Source organism: Seriola dumerili, unplaced genomic scaffold (assembly GCF_002260705.1).
Source record: "Seriola dumerili isolate Sdu_G_001 unplaced genomic scaffold, Sdu_1.0 BDQW01012242.1, whole genome shotgun sequence".
Classification (NCBI taxonomy): Eukaryota; Metazoa; Chordata; class Actinopteri; order Carangiformes; family Carangidae; genus Seriola; species Seriola dumerili.
The window spans coordinates 33824-61350 of NW_019186497.1; the positions used below are offsets into that span (position 1 = coordinate 33824).

Genomic DNA, 27527 nt, shown 5'->3' on the forward strand with positions numbered 1-27527 from the left:
AAAGGGTAGTCACTAATTTCTGTCCCTGCATCTGCAATAACAACTGAGGTGGAGGAGTCAATCCTGTAAATGTGCAGCCTGTCATGTCGGTGCGGTTTCCCGGAGGGGAAAGTTGTTAAACAACCACCTGAAGCTTCGTTTCAGCTGAGCTGAGTCAAACTATGAATAAAGTGCTGCACCCCCTTGTTCTGCATCCTGTTTTTGAAAGACCACAAAGGGCAGGAAACCCAGCAAAACTCACAGATGTGTGTGTCATAATTTGTTTCATTTGTGTGATATTTAATAGTCATATGTTTGTCACCACCTAATCTCATATATTATAAGTTTTCTCATCTAATAATAAAATGATATATGTATATTTTTTGATGGCTGTCAAGGATAGATTACCAACTAGGCAAAGTGGAACAGGTTAAAGGGCCACTGGTTATCTGTCAGTTACTGTGTTGATTAATTATAAATTTGTTTGATAATATGCATCACTTAATCACAATTAAAAACTGAAATGTTAAGGACCGTAAGATGGCTCCTACACTTGTGGAGGCCTTTTTAACAGCAGACATTTTGACTCGTCATGGCAGGAAAAGCATAGGTGTTACCAATAACATTAACGATGGCTCTGTTCTATTCAAGTGTGCCAGTGAGCTAGCATGCACAATACCAAGAACCTGAATTTAAAGCAGCTAACTGGAATTCAGCCATCGTTTATTTCGTTATTCACACCTGTGCTATACTCTTGTGAAATGTGAGAGTATCATCTATGAAAAAGACCAATCTAATACCTTTTTATACTTTAAGTGATTTTATGCTTAGATGGTGCATGTCCTTAGCTCCTCAATATCCAGTTTCCCACTGAGAGGTTTTGGAAAAATCATTAATACATTAATACAGTTAATACATCTTACTTCTTACATATCCTGTAAAATATTTAAACCCCTTTATTGATTCATGGCTGCATCATCAAAACTCAGCCTGACATACTGTATTTTGTATCTTTGGAGTAGGAGTGGGCAAAATTGATAAAGTCCCATATATAAAAATCATAGCCTATAAAAATTCAATGCCGACTATTGACCATCTCTACAGTGGAAGCTCTAGGGTTTCCACTAGAATTTAAAATAAAGCAGTGGACTGAATATGGCTGCACAGCATAAATTTGCATTGATTGTCCTGTTACAGATTTATGTTAAATTTTCACAAACTGACTGATGTACTACACCAGGGATTCCAGCATAGGAATGGGTGAAAAGACTTGGGAAAATGTGTGTATGTGGGAGTCAATAGCGGCCCTCGGCTCATTTTTGTCCCATGGCCAGCTGCAGCAACTTAATCTGGCCCTGATGTGATTTGAAAGACTAGAATAGAAATATATGTATACACCTGAACATGCACCTGAATGTTTCCATCACGCCATGTTTACAGACACCACCATAATGTGGGTGGGCGTTATCGGCGGCTCATCAACAAAAAGTCCGGCCATGTTTGTGAACTAGACGCATCCTAACTTACTATAAAAGACGAGATTAATGTTAAAATAAAATAAAAAAAAATGTTAACTAATTCATTCATTATTTCCTCGCATGTCTCCGCCTCCTGCTCGTTGACGTCTCGCGATGGCCAGCCAGTGACGCTCGGCAGCGGAGGAGGAGGAGGAGGAGGAGAGGACCGCAGCGTTATTGTTGGCTTAACATCAGAGGTACCGTCTTTGTGCTTCACTACGCGGAGGGATTTCGCACCCAGGAGACCCTAGAGACTATTTACTGTTCATTTTGATAATAACGCGATCTGCTCCGTGAAGAAACAACACGAACGTGGACAATGGCTGGATCGCACCTGCAGCGGAGCATGGACAACAAAGGCTGATCCCAGCACTGCGCTGCGCTGTGCGGCAGCAAACCCCGAGCCTGGCTGCCCACGAAACCTCGAAGAAATTGATTTTATGTAAAAACCTGTGCTGCACACAAGGGGGCTGGTGCTGCAAGACAGGGTTTGCGTGCAGGAGAATTTGCTGTTTGGACCTCTTAACCGATCCGTTGCTGGCAGGTTTAATTATAGCAACACTTGCATGCGCGTCTTACTTCCAGTAGACGATATTTTTAAGTGTCGAGACATCGCTCAGGAGAATATCAGGCCCACATCAGTGTTTAGGTAATTTAATAATCCTTTCTGAACACAACCACACCAGTTTGATGGTCGCCGACAGCAGTCCTGTGTGTTCAATGTCCCCTTAAAAAAAAACAGGAGAATTATGTGGGTCAGTCCCGAAGATGTGTTACTGGCGGGCGCATTATGGATCACCGAGAGAGCAAATCCATATTTCATCCTGCAGAAACGGAAGGGCCACGGGGATGGAGGCGGAGGACTGGCCGGTGAGTCCTGTGTTCATACTGTAACGGATCAATTCAGTTCACATCTGATCGAAAGGTGATGATCGGTTGCACTGTGACAGTTGATAGATGATTCAGTGTCAGCACAAGATGTCAGGTGAAGTGTGTGCTGATAATGTGAGGAGGGTCACATGACCAATCAGCTGTCACGGGTGGTCTTTCACCTGAATATGTCTGTTAGTACAGAGGGCTTTCCTTTACAAATTGATTTACAGTCTGCTGAAATAAAAGGGGCTCAACCTTTGACCAAGTGTGTTGACATCAAACAAAACCACTTAGGAGGCAAAGTGCAGCAAAATTCCTCCAGAAATTTAGGTCATATGGTTAAAAAAATTGTCTGAGGCTATTCCTGCCTGCAAGGGAAATTAGATTTCAGCCATTACAACAATACAAACATTAGCAACTGTTGTTTCAGTTGTGCAGCTGTGGAGCCTGTGAATCTATCTGACCACCAACCAGCGACATTGGCTGTTTGCTTGTTCATGCTGAATCATTCTCCTTCTTCCTTCTCTCTCTCCTCCTCCCTCTTGCTTATTGCATCCAAAATGGGTCAAACAGCAGCAGGAAGAGGAGGAGGAGGGACAGGTTTTGAAAATGACTGGCCAGGATTCACAGTTGCATGCTGTCCTGTGTTTTGGGGGGGTTTTTTCTCTCAGAATTGTGAAATTTGGTTCATTCTTTGACCTGAATTCAGCTGGTTGCAGTTCATCACAAAGTCTGGCACTTTGTCAAGTTTAACAGATGAGAAGGTTAGATAAAGGAGTGTCACTTATAGTTTGGTACATGTAAATGTAAGTCGACAAGATTGTTGGGGTCCTTATTATTACGTTTATAAATGAAACAGCCATGGCCTGATTACCGTCCTTGGGTGGTCTGCAAAAATGAACTGCTGGGCCCCTATATACTCTCCATTACTCCCCCTATCTCTACATATTGTACAGTAAGCCCATGGTGGCAACAAATTCACTGTGTGGTAATTTGTTTACACACAAATACATTTTGAAAAATGCTTCATATAAGATCGGTATCAGTTTAAATAGTAAAGGCTTTACTTGAACTATCACAGATCAATTGCAACACAGTTACTCTGCGGCTTTCGGCTGGTTGTCGTCGGAAGTTGCTCATCCAGCCTTAGTTATAGCCATTCTTGTTGACATGTTTTAGCCTACATGCAGATATCAGAAATTATAGCAGTGAAAAATTATGTCTCTATCATTAATCGATCAGTGTTGAACAGCTCAGTTTCTGTTCCCTGCTGATCATTTCTCACTTTCTATCAGTCAGTGTCACTGCTCATTGAGCGTTAACTTTAACAAGAGTAAAATCTCTGCCTCAGGAGACCAGTTTGACTCAGGAGTGGGTGGATCACAGCAGTCTTCCAATTTCATGCCTCAATATAGACAGACTGTACAAGACGATATAGTGCAGTGGTTCCCAACCTTTTTTGCTTGTGACCCCATAATACAAAGCAATGCTTATTTGTAAACCCTCATCATAGGCTGCATGTCATGTGTCAACTATTCTCCTGTGTGTGAAGAGTGATTTTCCTCCTTCCTGAGTCCTGGATAAAACTATTAAGTATTTCACAAGATAAAGCAAAAATAATTTTAGAAAAAACAAAACAAAAACATCCTTTTGTGTTTCAGAATCTTATTTTCTATTGTTTTTCACCCCTGTAATTATCTGGCAACCCCATACATTCATCTCTCTACTTATTTTCCCAAAACACAATTGAGAAACCATTTGTTGACAAAATAACCAGGTGGGAATATCGGATTTCTGAATAGTCCAGTGAACTAAAACCCAAACCTACTCTGACTGATAAAGACATAAAATAAACATTAAGTTTTTGGTCAATTTCAGATTCGACATACAACATGTTGGTCATTTGACCCTCTTTGATATGAATAATTAACAATTAGACCAGCAGATGCCTTTTCTCAGCCCGTGGCGTGTTCTTGCTATGGCAACACAAAGTGTGCTAAGTGGTGCTAGGGGATGATGTCATTGTTATGTAAATGCTGATCTTGCTGACTTGTAATGTGTGCCAGTTGGCACTCAGCACCCATTGACACTGGCACTGTCCACAAGCAGTTCTTCCAGCACCAAGACAGAGTGTCTTACAGAGCTTCATACATAGCTGCATATCGTCAGCTGCGTGTCTGCCATCGGGAAAACATCAGTACAATGGCTGCATGAGCAGAGGTGGACAGAGTAGAATTTATAGAAATGCTTACAGAGAGAAACTGTCAAGTGAGGAAAGGCTGAAGGATCCGATGTGCCGCTCTTTGGTTTCTCAACAAATCATGAATGAAGGCTGGTTGGCCATCCATCCCTAGTTCCTCCAAAACCTCCATGTCAAACAGGATATCCTCTGTAGAGTTATATCAGTTTATTATTAACTCCAGTCAAATCATCTATCTTTATAAACTTTATAGAGGGCTTTATACTTTAACTTGCTTACTGCTGTAGTTTTCCTTTAAGACTCAAAGACCTGTAAGACAACATAAATAGAAGTTAGATGAATGAATGTCATTAACATTGCTCGTATCAGTTAAGACTATTATACAGTCAAAACATAGTTGCAAGTAGTATGCAACTGTCAGCGGTTCCCAATCAAAGGACCAGGATCCTCTAAGGGGTTGCAAAGGGAGTCACAAAATTTTTTACAAGATACGAATTAAGAAAAATAAATAAATGATTTTTTTTCTTTAATCTTTGCTTGGATCATTTTAACCTCTGTATGATTCCAAAACCAGTAAAAATGAAACATTTGAAGAAGGGACTTCACATCACATTGGTCAGACTGCCCTGCAACTCAGACATAGGCACCCTGTGGCGAGGGGTCCGGAGTTGACGGTGCATCAGAGGCCACAAAGATTGAAAGAACCACTGAACGATGCATAAAAATACTGGTTTACCTAACAGCTGGCAACTAGCAAATACAGGTGTGCAAGATGGGATGTTCCTGCTCAGCTGTGTGTTCAATGCCATTTGCATGAAGCCTTAATCCTGATAGGTTCACAGTTTCTAACAGTCACTCACAGTCTTATCTTATAACCGAGTGTTATACACTGCAGGCACACAACTGGAGGGACATATATCTTATGTCATCAATGTCTTTCAGAGAGGAAGCAAAATGGAAAAATGCACAACAAAACCTGTTTTCATCAGACGATATAAATAAACTCAGAATCAGGCCATCGTGTCATGCAGCTTGACACATTGGTGCTTGTAGCATGAAATTACACAAAGATTTGAGTCAGAGTACAGCACACTATTTCACAATCTATATGCTAATTACTGTTTGTCTGGAAGTGTATCATGTCAAACAGATAGCAACCCTGTTCTTTGTAGGCCAGACAGTTATCTGGCACTTTATGACCAGTGTTTTATGTCACTCAGATGTACACCTAGAAATGGTGGAAAAGCAGCGAAAAACATATACGCGGAATCAGTGAAACGTGATGATGGTGATGATCCAGGCTTGTCTCAGGTTTCTGTTATCTGATACAGTATTGATTTTAAGTCTGAGGGAGATTTTCTTTTGTGTGCTCAATGCAAACATCCTACACCGGCAACCCTCCCCCTAAGCTGTTTTTCTTTTGGCACAGAGAGGATATAAACAATAGAAAACAAGTAGCTTTTTTTTCTCAAGCTGTTGGTTTGGCTTCCTATTCTTCCACTGAGTGAAAAACACCAATGTTTCAGAGGAGGTGATTTGTTCTGCTCTAACAAAAGGGAGCTCTGCTTGTGTCCCTGTTTCTGAGCAGAGAGGCATCACATGATTTTATAGCTCTTGCTCTGTTTAGGAGGAGATTGCTCACTTTGAGGAGTTTTCCAGCCACCCAGAAATGATAATAATAAACGGAACAAGTACCGTTACAGCTGTGTGTTGTCTTGGTTTTGTAGGTTGTGCACCCACACACTCAGCATGTGGAAGGAAATTATCTGTGTAAAAGCAGAGGTGTGAGTTGGAAGAAGCAGTCACATGGCCTTTGGTTTGACAAGCTGATGCTGCACAGGCATGTGATGTTAGGGGTTGTATGTTATGTTATATAAAGAACAAAGTTCACCTTCACTCCAGTGTTAGTGTCGCATATTAAAAGACAAATAAAAATGTTGTCAAAACACTATAAAAACAACTGAATATACAAAGACATGAACAAAAACTGTCTTTTTCTTCTGTCTGTTTTGGATTTCACTCGTATCAGTCTGAGAGGGGGGAAAGGGTGGGATGTTAAGTGGTCTTGCACCTTCACTGATCTCCTTCCTTGACATAACCCCCGAGTTTCCTGCGTCAAACCTCAACTCCCACGTCGAGGTCCGACTAAGGTCAAAACTAGTTGATTTTCAGGAATTTTTACCACAACACTGCAAGAAAAAACAGTGGATTCTCACATTTGCTGTATCACTTATGTTCCTCATCGCTACGTTTTGTGGGTAAAATGCTAACAGGGTAACACGTTACAGCCTTCCTTGAGGTCAATGTGTGAGCAACTGTTGCACTTTTTGGTTAGGGACTGTTTTTTAACCTTGAGATTTTCTTTTGTCAAAGAGGAAGTTGTCTTCCCACACTCAACAGTTGTTTGTTTGTCTCACAAAGGGACTAAACCAAACTGTCAGGCTGCATTACCTCATTAGTTTCAGAGTTATTAAACCTCTAATAAGCTACAGCTGATCACCTTTTTAAATTGACTTCTTCAGCCCTGTTGAAAAGGTTGAAGTGGTTTACAAGTATAAGTGAATATTTTTGAAGCTTATTCATGATTGCATAGTAGTCCCCATGACATTCTTCTGACACAACAGGAAGACAATAACATTTGGCCCAGGAACCACCATCTAACTATGTCAATATTACTGACATCTGTCAGATCTGCCAGTTAATTATGGCTTCAAGCTTTAAAGCACTGAGAGATACTGATAAGGAGGAAAATAAGAAGGAAAATGGAAGATATATCGGTGAAGGAAGAGAGGGATTGACATGAGGAAATAGAGTAGAAGGCAGCCAAGGACTCTTAACTGTAGTCCGAATGATGGAAGGGCAGTGAGTCAAAGTAACACAGATGTACTTCTCGTATTATTTCTGTCTTTCCTCAGACTAAGAAACAAGAAAACTGTTCAATTTCCCTCGCTTGTCTTGTCTTCTCTCTCTCTCTCCCCCCGCCTCCCCCTCATCTCTCTCTCTCTCTGTGTGACTCATACTGTGTTTGCCCTGATGAGCTGCTGAACAAAAATAACCTGTCTCTCATGGCAGTTGAACGTATTACTCCTCTGAACAAGGGGAGAATATTCACATCTACCAACAGTCGCACAATTGCTTGGAAAAATAGTATCAAAATTGCTATATTGCCGACGGCATAGTCATTAATAAAGGGTTCTTGCTATAACCCACCAAATCTGCAATTGTAATGGTTAATAACACAGTGTGCGTGTAGCCTGTTGAATGTTTTTCCTTTCCCATACAACATTTGCAGAGTTTATAATTATTATGATTATTATTCATTTTAAAACTTGCATTATTTAGATGCATATTTTTACTTGCTAGCCAATTTACGCTTTGTGGGGACATGAGAGAGATGTTAACGAGAGAATCATCAAAAGCAGAGCAGCAGAGGTCAAGATATCCTGACTTTTAATTTTGTAGTATGGGCCAGTCACCAAAAACAGTGGATCCTACATTTCCCGTGATGCAGACAGTAGCACCCACTTCTTTAAACTCTACTCCTCTGGTTTGTAAGGAAGGCTTTCGTTAAAAAAAATAAACAAAAAAAAAAACATGGTTTCTGAGCCCAAGCTGAGATAACTCCAATGGCATCTCCTGGATTATTTTCTCAGACTAGACACAGCTCCTACAGATCTACAGAAGACATTATACAAGTGTTTTCTCATGCTGAGTGGTTTGCTCCCCCTTTCTTTGAGGGGGAGTTCCCCTTTAAAGAGCATTAGAAGTTCAAAAGACAAAGCTGGAGCAGGGTAAATACAAAACAAAGACATTTTGTACAACTTTGCAAAGCAAATAGGTTCATACTAAAGGGTTACAGCTGATCTTTAAAGTATTAAGTGATTTACTCACCATGAATAAGTCCATTAGTTACAACTCAAACGCTTTATGCAGGGTGACTTATTTATTCGAAAGCGTTACTGGTCTGAAACATAAAGCTGCAATGTATCTGGTGCCGATGCATGACAAACTAGTTTTTCTATTGCGTTACATATGGCCTCATTCATTGTAGCCGATGCAAACAACCGTCATTTTCTATACTGAGAAACGCTGACATCTCTTAAACCTTTAGATGCATCATTACATTAGCCCATTCATCCTTGTTTTTCTGGTGACTTTTATCGTTTATCACCTTCTCAGCCTGTTTTAGTTTCATGCTGGTGGTTGTCTGTCTACGTTTATTGTGCGGCTTAAAATGTCAAAATCACATTTTGTTATCAAGTCCACAAATACAACACTACCACAGTAGCAATCTAACCCGGAGTCATGTATATTGTATGCAGCTCATGCCTAACAGGTCTAACCAATAAACAAATGCATTTAATGTAAAGCACTGACATTCAAGTCTCAGGATGTTTTTCATACACTCAAATCTTAAACCACAAGACCTCATGTGTTTCCCCTTCGCTTAGGCACAACAAAACCATCTGAAAGTTAATGCCCTTCATTTGTCATGCCTCTCACATGGTCGTTGTCTGTAAGGGCTGTTGTTTCACAGCTGAACGAATGTATAAGTTTAATGTGTTGTTTTTGGACCAACACAATGAGATCTCTTTGTATCCATTTGTGGAAAGACTGTCTGAAGACTGAAGTTTACTGGTGTGTTTCCTATTGTTTGCTTCTCAGAATTTAATAATAGTTTTCTTGGTTCTTATAGGGTTGCTGGTTGGGACCTTGGATGTCGTCCTGGATTCAAGTGCTCGAATGGCTCCATATAGGATCCTCTACCAGACACCTGACTCTTTAGTTTACTGGATCATTGCTCATGGTATGTGAATTTTAACTCCTGGATCAAAAGTGCAGGTATTTGGAGGAAACAAAGCCACTAACCTCAGGTGTACTTGAATTTAAATGGTTGATTTACACCACTTTAGGTTTTAGATTTTAGATTTTATCAGCTCATAATACCTCTGTAATTGTACCCCCTGCACATCCCTCCCCCCAGTCTCCACACAACACATGATGTTCTAACATCCTGCCTTTTCCCATGTTAGCTGCTGAATGCCAAGCATTACATCATGCCCCGGTGGTTTTAAAGAGCAGGATTACGGGAACGGGTGCCGAAAGCGCTGCTCAAACATGAGTGGATGTGATGTTTCAGCTAATCACTTGATGAAGTTTCAGTACGATTTCTTGTCATCTGCTGGTGTTTACCTTTACTTGTTGTCTCCAGTTTTTATGTGTAAGAGTGCTTCGTACAGTCTGTGGCAGTAAATCATGCAAATTAGCAGGTACACTCTAAACTGATTGGAAGCTGCGCTCTTTTTTTTACCATCACTTGTATTGTGCCATTCATATGAAATTATCCCATCTATTTATTAGGAAAAGCTGTGACACTCCCAACCATTATTTCCATTATCGATTAATCAGACATACAGTCCAAGACCTCAGAGGTATTCAGTTTACTATCAAAGAAAACCAGTCAATTATCACATTCGAGAGGCTGGAATCATTCAGTCTGGGGCATATCTGCTTACAAAAAACAACCCAATTCACATTCCCTGATTATGAGAATTGTTGCTGATTCATTTCAGTCTGACTTATCAGTAAATCGACTAATTTCAGCTCTATCCAAAACATTTAGGTGAAAAATAACTAAGCAGGTGCTCTGCATTAGGTCATCCTGAAAATAGAATAACAGTTCAGATCTGCTGCTTCAACTGCAGACTAAAAAGAGAGGAATCTGAGGCACATTTGAAGACATAAATAAATTAAAAAGCCATTATTGGAGGCCTGTTTCTTGTTCTTTTCTGCCGTTGTACTGCTTCAATCTTGTCTGTGTTACATTTTGGTATGAACTCCTACACATTTACAGTGGTACACTAGAGTATTTTTTGCAAAGAAATGAAACAGTATGAGGCTTTATAAGATTCTGGTATTAGAAAGGGAAGGTTCAAACTGCTGTAATTTAATTGAATGAAGAACCAACTCTAATGAAACACAAGAAAATATGAATTTGTTTTAGGGAATATGTGTAACCATGAATTTAATTCAGCACTCCCCTAGTAAATGCACAAATAAAAAAGAGTAATATTTGTGTTCCCTATCTGAAATGGAGGCCTGCTAAAGACTAGCCTGGCTTTGAAATGGCATTGGCTCCCCTCTTCGCCTCTCTCCCCACCCCTCCCGGTTCTTAATTCTGCAACCCAGAGATAGCAGGAGAGTGAAGCAGTCTGGCAGACGTGGCTAATGCAGTGTATGTACACTCACTGAAGGGCTGTTTGCAGCACTGTTGAGGGATAATGGTCCACAATGGCAGCCATTATGGCAATGAATTTCTCCTATGGCCACAAAAAAATCTATTTTAGCCCTACTGACAGTAGCAAGATGGTCATCGTAGATTTGCTGTGCAAACATAAAACAGAAGATATGCATTTCATTTTACTCTTTGTTCTTGACATACGACTTGAAGTGATCCTTTTGTCATCATTAGCTTGAACCTTGGTGCTGTCCTGCAGCTAAAGAGGAACTCCCAGCTCACTCTGTTGTTCTGCTATAAGGTTGCAACTAATTCTGCCAATGATTCTCTCGCTTAATTGATCATTTATCTGGCCTTCACATGTCAGAAAATAGGGAAATCTGCCGTCTTCATATTGCTTATTTTCTCTGATCAAAAGCTTAAATTCCAAAGATATTCAATTTGCTATCATAGAAAACAAATACCAATAAATATTCACCTTTTGAGAAGCTGAAACCAGTGACTTGTTGGCATTTATTTGCTTAAAAAATGACTTAAACGAAAAATCAATCATCAAAATTGTTGCTGATCAGTTTTCTGTCTGTCTACTAATTGACTAATTGTTTCAGGTTTAATCTGCTTGTCACAATTCAAGGGTTTTAATATAACAATATTTGAATATTCCATTTGTTGTTGCATTAAGTGACTTGTGGTGTCATGGCACAATAGTCATCGTTTCTGAAACATTAGACCTCCGTGCTCCTACTGTGAACTCACTGCCTGAGTGCTCTGACTTCCCCTCCTCCCTCCTCTGCAGGAACCTCCCGGAAAGAGATCACAGAGCACTGGGAGTGGCTGGAGCATAACCTGCTGCAGACACTCTCCATCTTTGAGAACGAGAACGATATTACCACCTTTGTCAAAGGAAAGGTCCAGGTAACTAAAACTTTAATGTTTGGACTTCAAGTTCTCCAAGTAATTATTGTACAAAAAACAAACTGAAGGCAGATCAACTATCTTCCCTCTGTACTGAGAGCTTCTAACAAATTTAATTTAACAGAGTCACATTTCAATCCAACAGACATCTATGTCCATTATTGCCAGGTAAACACACAGAGGAGAACAAGTATTATACAGTAAATAAACATAAATACATCATCCATCACCCAGGCAGATGATTAATAGTCAGTCAGCTTGTTGCCCAGTCGTATAAAAGTTTCAGTGGTATGCTTTAGCTTAGCTTTTAGCTGAGTTTAATGTGTGCCATAACATCCTCCAGCAAGCATTTATGAGAGGATGGTGGTCTTTTTTTTTTTTTTGTGAAGACAATAGTTTGTCAAGCAAGCAGTGCAGAGAAGGCCACAGCTGCAGCTTGGATCTTTAATTTCTGGACCACACTGAAAATGGCCTTCAGAGGGTCAGGTTTAAGAACTGTTCCACATATATTAAACATCGGCATCCAAAAACCCTCGAGCAGCTGATCTGTATCTTTAAACAATTCAGATCTACTCCTGTTTTGCCAAATAACTGCTGGTTTATCAGAGCATATGAAGTACTCTAAACTGTACGAGCCCATGCCTGATCTGATGCTTCTTACTTAACAATCCCTATTTTTCACGTCTCCGCTCATTACGTCATTCTTTTGCTTTGCATCTCGCTGCAGGGCATCATCGCAGAGTACAACAAGAACCACGATGTCAAAGAGGATGACGACACAGACAAGTTCAAAGAGGCCAGCGCCAAGTTTCGTAAGCTGTTTGGGATGCCAGAGGAGGAGAAGCTGGTCAACTATTATTCCTGCAGCTACTGGAAGGGCAAGGTGCCCCGGCAGGGATGGCTCTACCTCAGCATCAACCACCTCTGCTTCTACTCCTACTTACTGGGAAAAGAAGGTTGGATGTTGACCATTTTTATATCCACAGGAAACATTTTATATGTCTATCCTTATCTTTATACATTACCTATGCTGATATTTGCTTTTATTAATATTTCCAATGCAAATGGGTGGTTTCATACAATAATTGCACAGGAAATGATATATAAGATAGGTTAGATCTTATAAGCACATACAGTGTATATGGTTGATTGTTTGGTATTTTCCCCCCAGTATTTTATTTATCACTCCTATCAGGCATTAAGGTAAAGGATCTGCAGGCATTCATCATATTTCTCAAGTTTATCGGGATTTGAACCTTAACTTTAACTTGAAAATTGTCTTGCAGCCACGTAAAACTGACAAACTTATGAGTTTTGAGCACAAACTTGAACTTAAAACAAAATACATTAAACATTTATCAATCCTAAATCTCATTACTCAAACCCACGTAAACCAATGTACAAAGAACCATGACAACAAACCTGCTGCCAACATTTTCATTATCTCTTTGGCAATCCTGCCACTAGGATAAGATTAAAAGTTAAAATATGAAGATTATCAGGCACAGAGCCACAGAGCCGCCACCAACCAGCACTGATTTTGTGTCTGAGAAATATTTTTTAAATAATAAAATTCAGGTATGAAGTCACAAAATATTAGATTATGCTTCTCAAGCAGAACTCCTCTTAGTCTGTCTTGCCCAAATATTGTCATCTATAGGTCTGCTTGTCTCTTCTTTCTTTCGGATCATTAGTTTAATTCTTGGATTTTGAGTTTCTGTTGTATATTGTCATATTAGTTTGTTGTTTTGTCTGTATGCCTATATTAATAATTACTTCAAATAGATTGAAAAGTTGACTGTCCTCCAAGTGTTTATTAAAGGGATATCTGTAGAAAACTGTATGTACTCAAGACTATGATTATATATTATAGTCCAGTAGTCCATTACACCTCTCTTTACTGTATCCCTGAGCCGCATATCAGAACCAGAGGGCCTAAACTGCATCGTACACCATCCATATTCTTGTATGCTTCTTAAGGTGAAGCCTTTTGCAAGTCTTCAGCCATATCCTGAGGGCTATCTGAGTGCATTGATCTTCTCTTTTTAATGTATACTGATATATCAATCTTAATGTCTCTCTCTTTCTCTATCAGCCAAACTGGTGGTGCGTTGGGCAGATATGACCCAGCTGGAGAAGAGCGCCACCCTCCTGCTGCCTGATGTGATTAAGGTGAGCACCCGCACCAACGAGCACGTCTTCTCTGTCTTCCTCAACATCAACGAGACGTTCAAACTGGCCGAGCAGCTGGCCAACATCGCCATGCGTCAGCTCCTGGACAACAAAGGCTTCGAACAGGACCGCTCACTGCCCAAGCTCAAGAAGAAGTCACCCAAGAAAGTGTCGGCACTCAAGAGGTAAGGACGGACTGATGCAGAGCAGGAACACTTATGTTCATCAATAATAAATGCAGTTTATACATGTTTACGACATTTATTGATTGAACATTAATGTGTTATGGTTGGTAAAGTAGTTGGTTATCCAGATTCTTCAGGACGGAGGGTAATAATCTAAAACTGTGTTGCATAAGTTGTATAACACCTATGTGTGAGGAAATAAAAGGGTGTTGTATTTTTGAACTCTAGTAGATGTCTGTGAGATCTCAATGACCTCAAGCATGTAAGCATGACTTTATTTCACTGCAGGTTTTTTTTATACTCATCAATTTGCTGCTTTGGGATGTTTTTTCTCTTGTAAGGCTTCATTATATCTACACAGACAATGAAATGTCTGTGTAGATTCATCCAAATTGTATAACATCAGGAAATGAAACTACTGTGTCTACTGAACTGTAATTTAACTGTACTGGTCAGGTCTTACATTGCAGTAAAGTAATGTAAATTCATTTTTGAGATATCACCTTTTTGCCTTCTAACCATTATAACGATGTTAATGCATCTATGACTGCGACTATTTCAGCCTCGAGCTGTGACGTTATATATTTACAAAAGTCATCTAATAGGACTCTGCGTCCTTTTAGGGATCTGGATGCAAGAGCGAAGAGTGAACGTTACCGGGCACTCTTCCGTCTGCCCAAAGATGAAAAACTGGACGGACACACAGACTGCACCTTGTGGACCCCCTTTAACAAGATGCACATCCTGGGACAGATGTTTGTTTCCACCAACTACATCTGCTTCACCAGCAAGGAAGAGACGCTGTGTAGTCTCATCATCCCCCTGCGTGAGGTGAGTCAGCCTTTTTAAATATGTCTCTTTGTTTATTGGCATTTTGCTTTTGGAAAAAGTATTTTACTTGCAGCACTGTTATCAAAACAGCAGTCAGTCACTAGTAGCTGAAGTAAATCATGAAGACGTGAATGTGTTTGATAGTGTTGTGTGGTAGGGGGTTGACACTGCCTATCTGCTCTAGAAAGAGAGACACACACCCATAAACACACACAATGCAGCATTGCCTGTCATGCTGCATCACATTCATCCATTTTTGGTTGCTTTGTGTTGCGCCAGCTATTTGAAAATTCATTGCGAAGTTCCTCCTCAATTCTCGTTTTTAAATTAAATAGTTTCATATTAGAGATTTTCTAAATCATGTTGAACCGTTAAAACTTAAAAGTCAGTACCACTTTCTGATAAGACACCATTTATATAAAGGCTTTTTAAGTGGTAATTAATGACTTTAGGTCAATAAATCCTTTAATAATTCTTTACAGATAAGTTATAAGATATACCAACAAATTCTGGGTTGCCCGGTAGTGGAAAGTCCTCCTCCAGAAGGTAAGTTTTCAAAAGGTCTTCCTAATGAATAAGATTGCTAAAAAGAGAAAAGGACAAAAGTGTCATGGTGGAGGAAGATTTTCCACAACCTGGCAACACAAATGTTGTTCTTAATAATGGCTTAAACTGATTTATAAAGCATTTGTAAATGAGTAATAAAGCCAATAATTTCAGGTTATAAACCCTTTTATAAATGGGCTCTTACAGTATTAGAAAATGGTACAGTAATGTTATTGCTATTATAAACTGTAATGTGAGAATAGTAAAAAGATTAGTAGGAAACATCAGCAGTGCCATCTGATCACATTTGTATATGCACAGGTACATGGACAGTGTTTCAGTTAGCAATATTCATCCAGTTTAGCATGAGTTAAATAATAACCAAATATGCTAACCTAGCCAACATTATTTTATCATTTGGTCTAGTATTATTATGTTTTGTAACTTCAGGCACATTATGTTAATTTTGTGAAGGAATTGAGTCATTTCATTAAGTGTCAGGGGAAAAGTGTGGCTCGCACACCATATTAGTTTCCTCTTTTATTTAGTTATTTGTCAATCTTCACTTAGTGAGTATGATATTGGAACTTATAAACAGCAACAACAACCAACACCTATTATACAGTCCTATTATCTTATTACAGACACATTCGGTTTCCATGGTTATGGCTGCTTGTCATTGTTTATTTCATGGCGAATGAGATTGTGAATGTTCCCTGACGTCTTCCAGGTGACCATTGTGGAGAAAGCAGACAGCTCCAACGTGCTGCCCAGCCCACTCTCCATCAGTACCAAGAACCGCATGACCTTTCTATTTGCAAACCTGAAGGACAGAGACTTCCTTGTGCAGAGGATCTCTGACTTTCTGCAGCAGACCACCTCCAAGATCTGCCTGGAGAGGGAACTTACTGGCAGCCTTAACAGCTCAGATGATGAGGTAGGAAAGGAAACCTACATTTTATTGTTTATTATTTTATATCTAATATATGTAGTTTTGTATATTATACATAAATATATATATATATATATATATACGTATATATATATATAGACTATATCAGTTTCAGTCAGAAATAACTTGATGCCATGTGTCCCCTCCAGGTGTACTCCCAGCAAGGATCCCTGCTTTCCAGCAGCCCACAGCACAGTCTGGGTTCAGAGGGTGAGCGAACATTTAACCTCAATGACAGCAGTGTGCCCACAGCTACACAAGCCCTCATGACCATGTACCGCCGGCGTTCGCCTGAGGAGTTCAACCCCAAGCTGGTGAGTTCAATTACACTTTGTCAAATACAATCAAAAGCATTTAATTTTGTTAAGTATGGCACAGCCGGAGTAATGCCTTATCTAATACTACTCTGTTCTGATAATAGATTCTGTTTCCGTTAAAGCTATTCCTAGTCTTGGATAATGAATTATTAAGATGGACTTTTTTTTCTTGACCTTGAATTGCTGTTAGCAGCAACTTGGAAAGATGTATTTTTCTGTAAGACTTAAAGACTTAACCCTGTACCTCTTGTAATCCTCAATTCAATGGGACTTTGACTCTGTATTATAGAATATTACAGTATTCATGCTTTGTGGAGTGTGCAAAAATGAAATATTGAAACTGCATGTCAGTGATTTAAGTCCAAACTGCTGGTTACTGTAATTGTACTTGAGTTACAGCCTCTCATGAAATTTTTTCCCCCCTTTGCTCAGGCGAAGGAGTTCATGAAGGAGCAGGCGTGGAAGAACCACTTTACCGAGTACGGACAGGGAGTGTGTATGTACCGCACTGAGAAGACGAAGGAGCTGGTCCTCAAGGGGATTCCTGAGAGCATGAGAGGGGAGCTCTGGCTGCTTTTCTCTGGTGAGGAAATGTTCAGGGAGGGGAGGCCTCTAACAAACATGGGCTCAGCACACTCTGAGCATACAGTACTGCATTTGATTCAGTGATGCATTGTACCGAGTGAGACCACACCCTGCTTTCTGCCGCTTACACTTGATCACATGATACAAATTTTCTGCAGGTGTAATTTATCTACAGATGTCCTGTTGACAAATGTGCGATGCACGAACAACCAGTGTGCAACTGGAATACTCAGAAATATAGCTCAGAAATGTGTAGTTACATGTATTATTTCCTCCAATATAAGCTCTTCTTGTGTAGGACTGTATAAAACACATGATAAAGACATATTCACCACTTTATTAATGGCACAGTGTTGCTAACGATTTGGATTATTCAAGAGTGAAATTGTTTTTCAAACGCTGGCTTGAGTCTAGGTCGCCCTCAGGCAAGATCTGCAAATGGCTCTTGTCAGATTCAACTATTTTTAGACTTCTGAGGTCCCACAGTATGCAGTATTTCACAAGAAAATGCAAGAAATTAGAGAAGAGTCCGAAAAAAAAAACCTTCTTACACCTACAATCATCTGTGCCTGCCTCATATTTTAGTGACTCTTTTAGAGGGTGACAGCACCCAGGTTAGGAGCCAAGAGAAGATTTCAAGACGGTACCCCAAAGATCTATACGATGCAGTTTATTTGCAATGTAATTTTATTATAGTTATTATACTTAACTTCAAACATTAATATACAGGGTGTCTATGCACAAAGTTTTTGAAAACAACTACAAAAGGTTGTGTTCAGTCAGTTATATCAGGGCACATTTCCATGTGCACAATAATGTCACAAGTGTAAATGCTCAGAGAAAATCTGGGCATGCTCTAACATAAACAGAGAAGTCTGTAATGATCCTGCTGACATGACAGAATTTATTTTGATTATCCAGAAGAAATGAGGTTTGAAGATTTTCATGAAGCAAAAGTAAATGAACTCACTTGGTCCTCTGTGTGAATCAGCTCATGCTAATATATGTACATATAAATGCATCATGTTCCATCACTGCTTGAACATTAGCTGAATGGAAAATGTATGTCAACTATTCAAAGCACCGGTGGCTTTCACTCTGTTACAACATGCTACATATTCAGGTATGCACAGGCTCCACACTTCCCCGTTTACAAGCACAGTCATGTGTTACGCACCAGCAGCAGCTTTTACTCATCCTCACCTGAGCAGAGCCGGGTTACAAGCAGCTCCTCCCGCTCTCCTGTGACCCACGTCTGGCTCTCTCTGCTTGTTGTCATAGCTGCATTGTGTTGACACACTCACCTGCGTCTTCTGAAAACGAGGCCATCTCTAATAGGAAATATATTTACAAAGCAATTTACGACTTTCAGGTGTTGCCTAATTGGTGTCTCCTGTCAGCGCAAAGGGTGTAAAAACTAGTTTGGTGAGCTTCTGTACTGGAGCGTGCTCCAATAAGCACGTGTACTATATGTGTGTGGATAACTGTGCTCAGTAAAACCTGGAGCAGAGACTAATGTAAAAAGGTCAGCTGCAGGTTGTTACTCTGCAGAGCCTCTGATAACCTGCTAAACCTGCACACAGACCTCTAAGGCATTTGAAAACCAAATACCAGTGTAATTCAAGTTACAGCCCATTTACTACTGTCTATGGTATGTTTACAGTTATTTTGCTTTTTTTTTTTTACCTTTGTAACACTTATTATTTTAAGATACAAACTTAATAGTTTTAAAGTAAGCTCAAAGTCAGAGCTCCGATGAATGGATTTAGAAGACATTAATGTGACAATAAGGATTGTAAAGGCAACTGTTTAGGGAGGTGGAGTGTCTACACTGACTCATACATTTCAAAATACACAGTAAAATAATAATAAAACTAAAAGTTAGATCGAATCAGTTTAAGGTTTTGTGTTTGAATTGATTGGTTTCGTATTTTATCACACCGTGAAACAAGCATCCATTCAAGGCAGAAAACAAACCATTAAGAAATGTGCAACTTAACTGACGTGAGATACAGAAACTATTGTATCACAGTTTAGATGCTATGATGGTTATGTAACCTTTTGGAATATGCCATAAAGTGTTTATTGCCTTTTTGTTTGTTCTTGTACTTCAGCTGCTGTGACACTTGAATTTCCTTTTGCCTGAGAACAATAAAGTTTATCTTATCTTATACTTGGTGGTTTAAATATTCAATCAAACCTTTGCCTGTAATGGACCTCATCACAGACATTGTTACCATAGATTTTGTGGGTTTTGGAGGAGATTTTACGCAGAATCTACTTTCAACCTTTTAATTCTCATGTGTTTTTTCACAGGGGCAATCAACGAGATGGCCACTCACCCTGGATACTACGAAGACCTGGTGGAGAAGTCGATGGGCAAGTACAACCTGGCAACAGAGGAGATCGAGAGGGACCTGCACCGCTCTCTGCCCGAGCACCCGGCCTTTCAGAATGAGATGGGCATCGCTGCTCTCCGCAGGGTCCTTACCGCCTATGCATTCAGAAATCCCAACATTGGATACTGTCAGGTACACGCTCCGTTGTTTGCGTTTCCACATGAGCTGGCAGAAACCTGCCAGCGCTTGACAATACTTGATATTTTTGTTCTTCTCTTTACCTCAACTCCACAGGCCATGAACATTGTGACATCTGTGCTGCTGCTCTACGCCAAAGAAGAGGAGGCTTTTTGGCTGCTCGTGGCGCTCTGTGAGAGGATGCTCCCCGACTACTACAACACTCGAGTTGTCGGTCAGTATTTGCGTTTTCTTCTGTATTCATGTGCGTTTGTTTGATTCACATTCAAATGTATGGTTCTGTTACATTTAAATACATGTATTTGTCTTTTGTGTAGTGTTTTCGCTTTTATAGTATTTATTTTCATAACGCCCTCTTTATGCTGCCTTCTTGGCCCAGGGTGGTCCTGGAAAAAAAAAAGTTTTATTCTCACTGAGACATTAACATCTACCCCTCTTCCCCAGGAGCCCTAGTCGATCAGGGCGTGTTCGAGGAACTCGCGCGGGAGTACGTCCCACAGCTGTACGACTGCATGCAGGACCTCGGGGTCATCTCCACAATTTCTCTCTCCTGGTTCCTCACCCTCTTCCTGTCTGTCATGCCGTTCGAGAGTGCAGTGGTGGTGGTGGACTGCTTCTTCTATGATGGCATCAAGGTCATCTTTCAGTTGGCGCTCTCTGTGCTGCACGCCAACATCCACCAGCTGCTGGGCTGCAAGGACGACGGCGAAGCTATGACCGTACTGGGCAGGTAAGGAGAGGCAGAGGGCGCTTTATTTGGTTTGTCAAGTCTAGGATATTCCTCCTGTAACTTAACACCCTAAAACTATTTCACCATTTATGAGATCATTTCTTCCGCGATCTCAACAGATGTTTTGATAATTTTGGTACTATACTGCCTCTTCTCTGGCTAATTGTTTGTGTGCTGCAGGTACTTGGACAGTGTGACCAATAAAGACAGCACTTTACCTCCCATCCCCCACCTGCACTCCTTACTAACAGACAATGGAGAGCCGCATCCAGAGGTTGACATCTTCAAACTGGTCCGCAGCTCCTACGAGGTATTTAACACTGATGCTGTACAAATGTCATATTTAGTTCAACATGTTAGTTGGAATTGTTAAAGACAGTTTTATGATTATGAGTGTGTGACTCTTTGTTTGTTTCTTCATTCATCTGTTCATTTGTTGAACATTTGTTTCTCAAGGAAGCTGTGATGTTAGAGCTTTGGATGAAGTGCAGTATGGTTTCAGTTTATATGATTTGAACTTGAATTTAATTTAATTTAACTTGTATCTCATTGACAAACCCAGCTGTCTCAGAGCCTCACAATCGTACTGTTGTCTCCAGCCGTCCTCATTATTTCCACTTTGTTAACGGTCTTTCAGTTACAGCAGAGTTAGACTGATCCATGTCTCCGTTTCTACTTCTCCTTTCACGTCAGAAATTTGGCTCGATCCGTGCAGATGTGATTGAACAGATGCGTTTCAAACAGAGACTGAGGGTCATCCAAACCATCGAAGATACAACTAAACGCAACGTGGTAAGGACGTATAAATGTATAAATACTGGAATTAGTCAGTCAGTCAGTCAGTCAGTCAGTCAGTTTCAGTTGCATTTTCTGGAATACTCTTGCTCAACTCTGTCGTGCAAATAGCAGAACAGTAAACAGGCAACACGCCAACTCTGTAAGTCTCTTAGTTCTGCAGGTCAAATTAGATTTGAACTTAGAAGCAAAAAGAACCACATTCAGGTCATTATTGGTTACTCTGCTCTTTACACTTAATGTTATTTTCTAATGTCTTGTATTTTTACTTCATGTAATTCTATTTTGTCACAGGTCAGAACTATTGTAACAGAGACCGCCTTCAGTATTGATGAGCTGGAGGAGCTCTACGTGCTCTTCAAGGTGAGGTATAGTTCACATATTTATGTTGTGGGACTAAAAGAACCTTTTCACCTTTTTGTGTTCGTCCATCTGGCACAGTGTTCATAATGATTCAGATTAGTCAAGAGTGAAATTGTTTTCCAGACACACTGTCAAAGCCTCTTTTGTACTTCACAAACATGACAGAATGTGACTATGCTAATAGTTGTTGTTTACTAGTCAAGCCCCATTGATCTTTTAATTCAAACTCAGCAAGAAGCAGCTTGTGTTCTTTTATAGCTCTTTTTTTCATTTTCACATTCAGTCTCATTCAGTTTTAACCCTCTCCTCCTCTCTGCAGGCGGAGCACCTGACCAGCTGCTACTGGGGCGGCAGCAGCAACCCCACAGAGCGTCATGACCCCAGCCTGCCCTACCTGGAGCAGTACCGCATCGACATGGAGCAGTTTAAGGGTCTGTTCAACCTGCTGTTCCCCTGGGCCAACGGAGCCCACTCAGACCCTCTGGCCGTGCGCTTCTTCCGTCTCCTTGACCAAAACGGAGATGCCCTCATCAACTTCAGGGAGTTCATCAGCGGCCTGGGTAAGTCCACAAAGATTGTGTGTGTGTGTGTGTGTGTGTGTGTGTCCTTGGGAATGTTCTTTGGAAGTAATGGCTCATAACGTACTGACTGTACAGTTGACAAATGGGTGTTTTACACTGTGATGACTTTAATTTAAGATGATGAATCACATTTGGAAACAGTTCAGATATGTTCAGTCTCTAAAGCTTGTTGTTATGTTGTAGGCGTTTTGTGTCACGGGGACCTAACCGAGAAGCTGAAGCTCCTCTACAAGATGCACGTTTTACCCGGTGAGTGCGCATCGATGCAGTTCAGTGACCTTGGAGGGTCATCTTTAGGGAACCACAGAAAGTGTTTCGTTTCAGTGGGGCAGGATTATTAGCTGAACAGAAAAGAGGTGACTCAATGGAAAGTTTCGGTGAGAGAGAAAATGCTACGCTTTGTGCTCCTTGTCTCACGTCACTGGGTAAATAACTTTCTCAGGTCTCCCTTTGTCAGCATGTTTTTTATGAGAGAACTGACAAAAATTAAAACCTTCAACTATTCACTGTGTCAGGTCTTAACCTCAGGTCTTTGGTAATTGTTCACATTATGTTTTTATAATCCGAGGTGAATATTCTTTTCTCCTAGAAATCACTCATGAACAGGAGGAGCCTGACTCTGCCTTTGAAGCCACTCAGTACTTCTTTGAGGAAATTATTTCAGAAACGTCAGTCGGTAAGGACCTAAGATAAACTTCTTTTTTTCCCCTTTTGTTGTGGTGATCAAATTTGTATTAACATCCTTTTCATATACACACTGTGGAGGTGAAGCACAATTATGTAATAAAACCATATACCCGAATTCTTCAACCCCTCTACTTGTCATGGCGACATTTCATAACCATCGTACCCCACACACACACACACACACACACACACACACACACACACACACACACACACACACACACACACACACACACACACACAACACACACACACACACATACACACACACACACCCCATCCAATAACCTGATCCTAGTTTACAGATAGATAGATACATACATGTGAGTAACAAATCTAAAAAAAAAAAAAAAAAAGGTGGAGGGGGTTCGTGACAAATTATCACATAAATTATTTTGCAGAAAAGATTTCACCTCATTAACAACAGAAGTCTGCATACATTTGACATCAACTACTGTATTTTATTTAGGTCATTCTCAGGAGTAGAATATCACAATTACATCTCACACTGCACAGTTTCAATATGTTTGAGGGAACTCATCCTTGGTTTTCTCATCACACACTGTTTTTATTCTCTACTCTTACTTGACCACTGCCACATGTCCACTTGTTTGTTAGCGCAGTTTTTGCCTGTGTGGAAGGCAAACGTTGACATTCACAGTGTAGAGGACTTGAGATTGTCCTGACAAGGTTTGCATGACTGTAATCTGTTGTTGTGGTTGTGGGCACGATATGTGATTTGCAGGGGGAAAGTGTGGTTGTATTAACCTTGAAACCACAGACATTGCATGCAGCCTGTATTGTGCGCACTGACAGTCATGAAAGCACAAGCACAATAACAACACAAGTTAAATTATGTATGTGAGGCAGGGGCCTGCAGGAGGATCCTGTGTTGAATATGCAGAGGAGAGAGAAACGGCTTCAAACGCCCTTGTTGATCTGACAGCTGCTGTTTTAGATAATTAAACCTGTGCAGTGATCAAATGTGATCCCAGAGACAGAGTGGTAGTTTTCCTATGCATGTATTTCATTAACATTAGGAGGGACTGATGATAGTTTGATATATTACGTTGGGCGGTAAACCATAGAATTGGAACAGGAGCCTGTGTATAGTGTATGATCAAAAACCTTAAGTATGTATGAAGTATGTAATTTGTGTATATATGCAGTATAATCTGCTTTTCTTCATGATATAGAAATTTATAATCGAAACAATCTTTTTACAGAAAATGTGCATATTGATTGAACAGATGTTGATCTCGGTCACCCTCCGTCTTCCCTTAGGTCATGACTCAAAGTGCAGAAGTGAGAAGGATGATGGTTTTGTCAGAGTTACATTTAAGACTGAAAAAGGTAAGAAACAAAAAGTATGTACAGCTCTACAATACAATAGACGATACAGTCCTGCTCACTTAAGATGAGCAACTAGATATTTAAGCTAATTGATAAATGCTGACTGAACATAACTGAATGTAGCTGTATGCTCTTATCATCCATCAAAGTATACAGTATATGTATACAGTATATTCCCATTATAGTATTAATAATGATAATGATAATAATGATAATAATATTATGCTATCATCTTATAGCAAAGTACTTATTTTGAAAAACAGGCCAAGATTTCTATTCACCATTGAAAAGGAAAAAAAATATGTTTCAGTCTTAGAATTATTTGTATGACATTTATATAATTATATTATATAATAGATCATTTCTTTAATTGCTGCCAAGACACAGGCAGACACTGGTGGCACTGTTATGCTGTTTTTATATAAAAAAAAAAAATAGAACATCATTTAACCTTGTGACTAAAATACATAACACATTCTTTTTACATATTACAGTGAAGAAACTGAACACTCCTGATTACCGCCATTACCTGAAACTGTGGAACCAGGAGACCAAACCCAAACTGGAAAACACAAAAGACCTCCCCAGGCTGAATCAGGTGAGATCTCACCCTCTCTACTGAATCGAACATACAGTATGTGTCTAAGAAACTCAGTGTTCAAGAGAAGAGTATACCTGACGTTATCCTCTTTCCTTCAGAGCCAGTTCATCGAGCTTTGTAAGACCCTCTACAGCATGTTCAGTGAGGATGTTGCAGAACAGGAGCTCTATCATGCCACAGCCACAGTCACCAGTTTGCTGCTGGAAATGGGAGAGGTCGGAAAGCTCTTCTCATCCTCCTCTAGTAGGAAGGACCACAACATGGAGGGTAAATCAGAGCCAAGCATTTGTATGAGAGACACCACAGATCCCAAAAGCACCCAGGAGTCTGGGTCTGATGACGTGTTCCAGCAGGGGGACCAGGGAGACGCTTTTGTCCATGCAGGTCTGGAGAACAAGCCGAGCCCCTGTGAGGAGGGGAAAGGGGACGAAGGGAACGAGCAGCTGCCACCTATGCAAGACATCAAGCTGGAGGACTCGTCCCCCAAAGACACTGGCACATCCTCTGCCATGCTCATCTCGGATGATGAAACCAAAGATGACACGTCAATGTCATCTTACTCGGTGCTCAGCGCGGGCTCCCATGAGCTGGATGAAAAGCTGCAGTGTGAGGACATTGCAGACGACACGGTGCTTGTGCGCAGTGAGAACGGTGGCAACGGTGAAAGAAATAACCAGCCTCATGGCGGTGGTCCCCTCGACAGAGGGCTGCCTCACAGCACTAGCATTGACAAAGACTGGGCCATCACGTTTGAGCAGTTCCTGGCCTCTGTGCTCACCGAGCAGGCTCTGGTGCATTATTTTGAGAAGCCAGTGGAGGTAGCAGCTCGTATAACTAATGCCAAGAATGTGCGTAAAGTTGGGCGCCCCCTGCTTTCAACAAGTGACTATGAGATCTCATTATCTGGCTGAAGTCTCACAGGAGATTTCACACAAAGACTTTTGCTGTTTTAAAAGGGAAACATGATTATCAGTCGGTGGTATAAAAATGTCTCGGTGAGTTTTAGAGAATGAAGGTAAAAGTAAAATGTATGTGTATGATAGTTGAATGAATGTGACCAAAAATTGCTCTTAGCAATGTATTTTACCAGATGTGAAAGACTTTTATTATAACAATCACTAGATTCTGTCCAGCTAAGAGGGAACAGGACGTTGATATTAAGGTTTGCTCAGATGAAATCAGTGTGTACATGTAGTAGCTGTACTTTATAAGACATTATGCATAGGTGTTATCTATGTAATCTCTAGTACTCTTAGGCTATGTAGCTGTAAATGTCCACAGATACAGTCCAGGTCTAAACTGGGATGTTGATAGTCTACAGTACGTACGATCACCTAACATTATATCTGGTCAAACTATTGCTCCCTTACTTTATGATTCCATTTGCTGCTAATCAAGACTTTTTTTTCTCTCATTTTAATGACAGTATGGAAAAATACAAAACAAAGCTGTGAAAATTCAATCATAGAGTGAATTTTCATGTGTTATCGTGTAAGCTCTCTTCAGCTCCACATCACTTTAATGCAATGTGTCACTTTGGTAGAAACTGTTCTCTTTTTCACACACGTACCTACGACTTCCTGGATATTCACTTCCCAAAATAATGTTCGCTATAATTGCTCTAGTTTATTTTCTAATAATTATAACGATGATGGAAACAGCACAAAAAATGACACGACCACAATTTTGTCAAAAATCCCATAGGAAGGTATGTGTTCTAAGTGAAGATGATTACACTAAGAAAATGCTGTTGAATGAAGAGGCTGCACTTTTCTTTATGTTTACAATAATGTGATCCACTAACATGTGTTCGCTTGCCTTTTGCCTAACGACTGTCGTCTTCACTCCTAACTAAAATGTTCCCCCTTTTCCTTTTTTCTTTTTTTTTTTTAAAAACATGTTTTTACCGTTTTGCTCTGTAAATTTTTTTTTTTTTTTTTTTTTTTACTTTGCTGTTTACAAATTTTTGTGAATATGTTTTATTTTAAATATGTCCAGGTGTTATCACTCTGGACTCTGATGCATTGTGTATCACTCCATCTAATTAAATTTACAGTTTGATTGATTCAATGCTGCACAGTCCATTGCCTCAGGCCTTATTTATTGACCTTATCAGATTCAGTGCCACTATAAACAAGGGCGGAGCAGAGCGTTGCTGCCATCTGGTGGAAAATCATTTAGGCTACCAATCCCCATTTCTTAAAGACATGCGTTTTAGCCACAATGAAATATGATTTTACAGAAACTAGCATAATCATTTGTACTTTTTCGGCTAGTTTTAAACTGTCTGTTATTTAATTAAAACTAAATCACAGTTTGTATTTTATGCTTATTGTTTAGATTTAGATTCTAGCCTGAGAATTAATCAAATATACCTGGATTCACAGCTTTTGGAGGTAGAGCTTAGCTGTCTAGTGTGAATCTAGTATGTTTACTCAAGTACTGTACTCAGATACAATTTTGACATACTTGTACTTGACTATTTCTACCTCATGTTACTTTATAATTATAATCCACTGCATTTCAGAGGGAAATATTGTACTTTTTTTCTCAAATACATGTATTTGACA

General features: G+C 40.0%; 1 protein-coding gene across 1 annotated transcript; it reads left to right on the top strand.

The window, feature by feature from the left end:
* The first annotated feature begins 1702 nt into the window (after positions 1-1702).
* tbc1d9 (TBC1 domain family member 9) lies at positions 1703-27039 on the top strand. The gene is made up of 21 exons (XM_022770084.1): positions 1703-2366; positions 9266-9376; positions 11604-11722; positions 12450-12678; positions 13818-14079; positions 14703-14910; positions 16187-16393; positions 16558-16722; positions 17158-17308; positions 19627-19841; positions 19944-20061; positions 20292-20577; positions 20758-20887; positions 21271-21369; positions 21667-21735; positions 22055-22295; positions 22500-22565; positions 22906-22992; positions 24288-24356; positions 24851-24954; positions 25056-27039. Exons 1-21 carry the CDS (start codon positions 2246-2248, stop codon positions 25866-25868), a joined length of 3870 nt encoding a protein of 1289 aa, XP_022625805.1. The 5' UTR covers positions 1703-2245; the 3' UTR covers positions 25869-27039.
* The last annotated feature ends 488 nt before the right edge of the window (positions 27040-27527 follow it).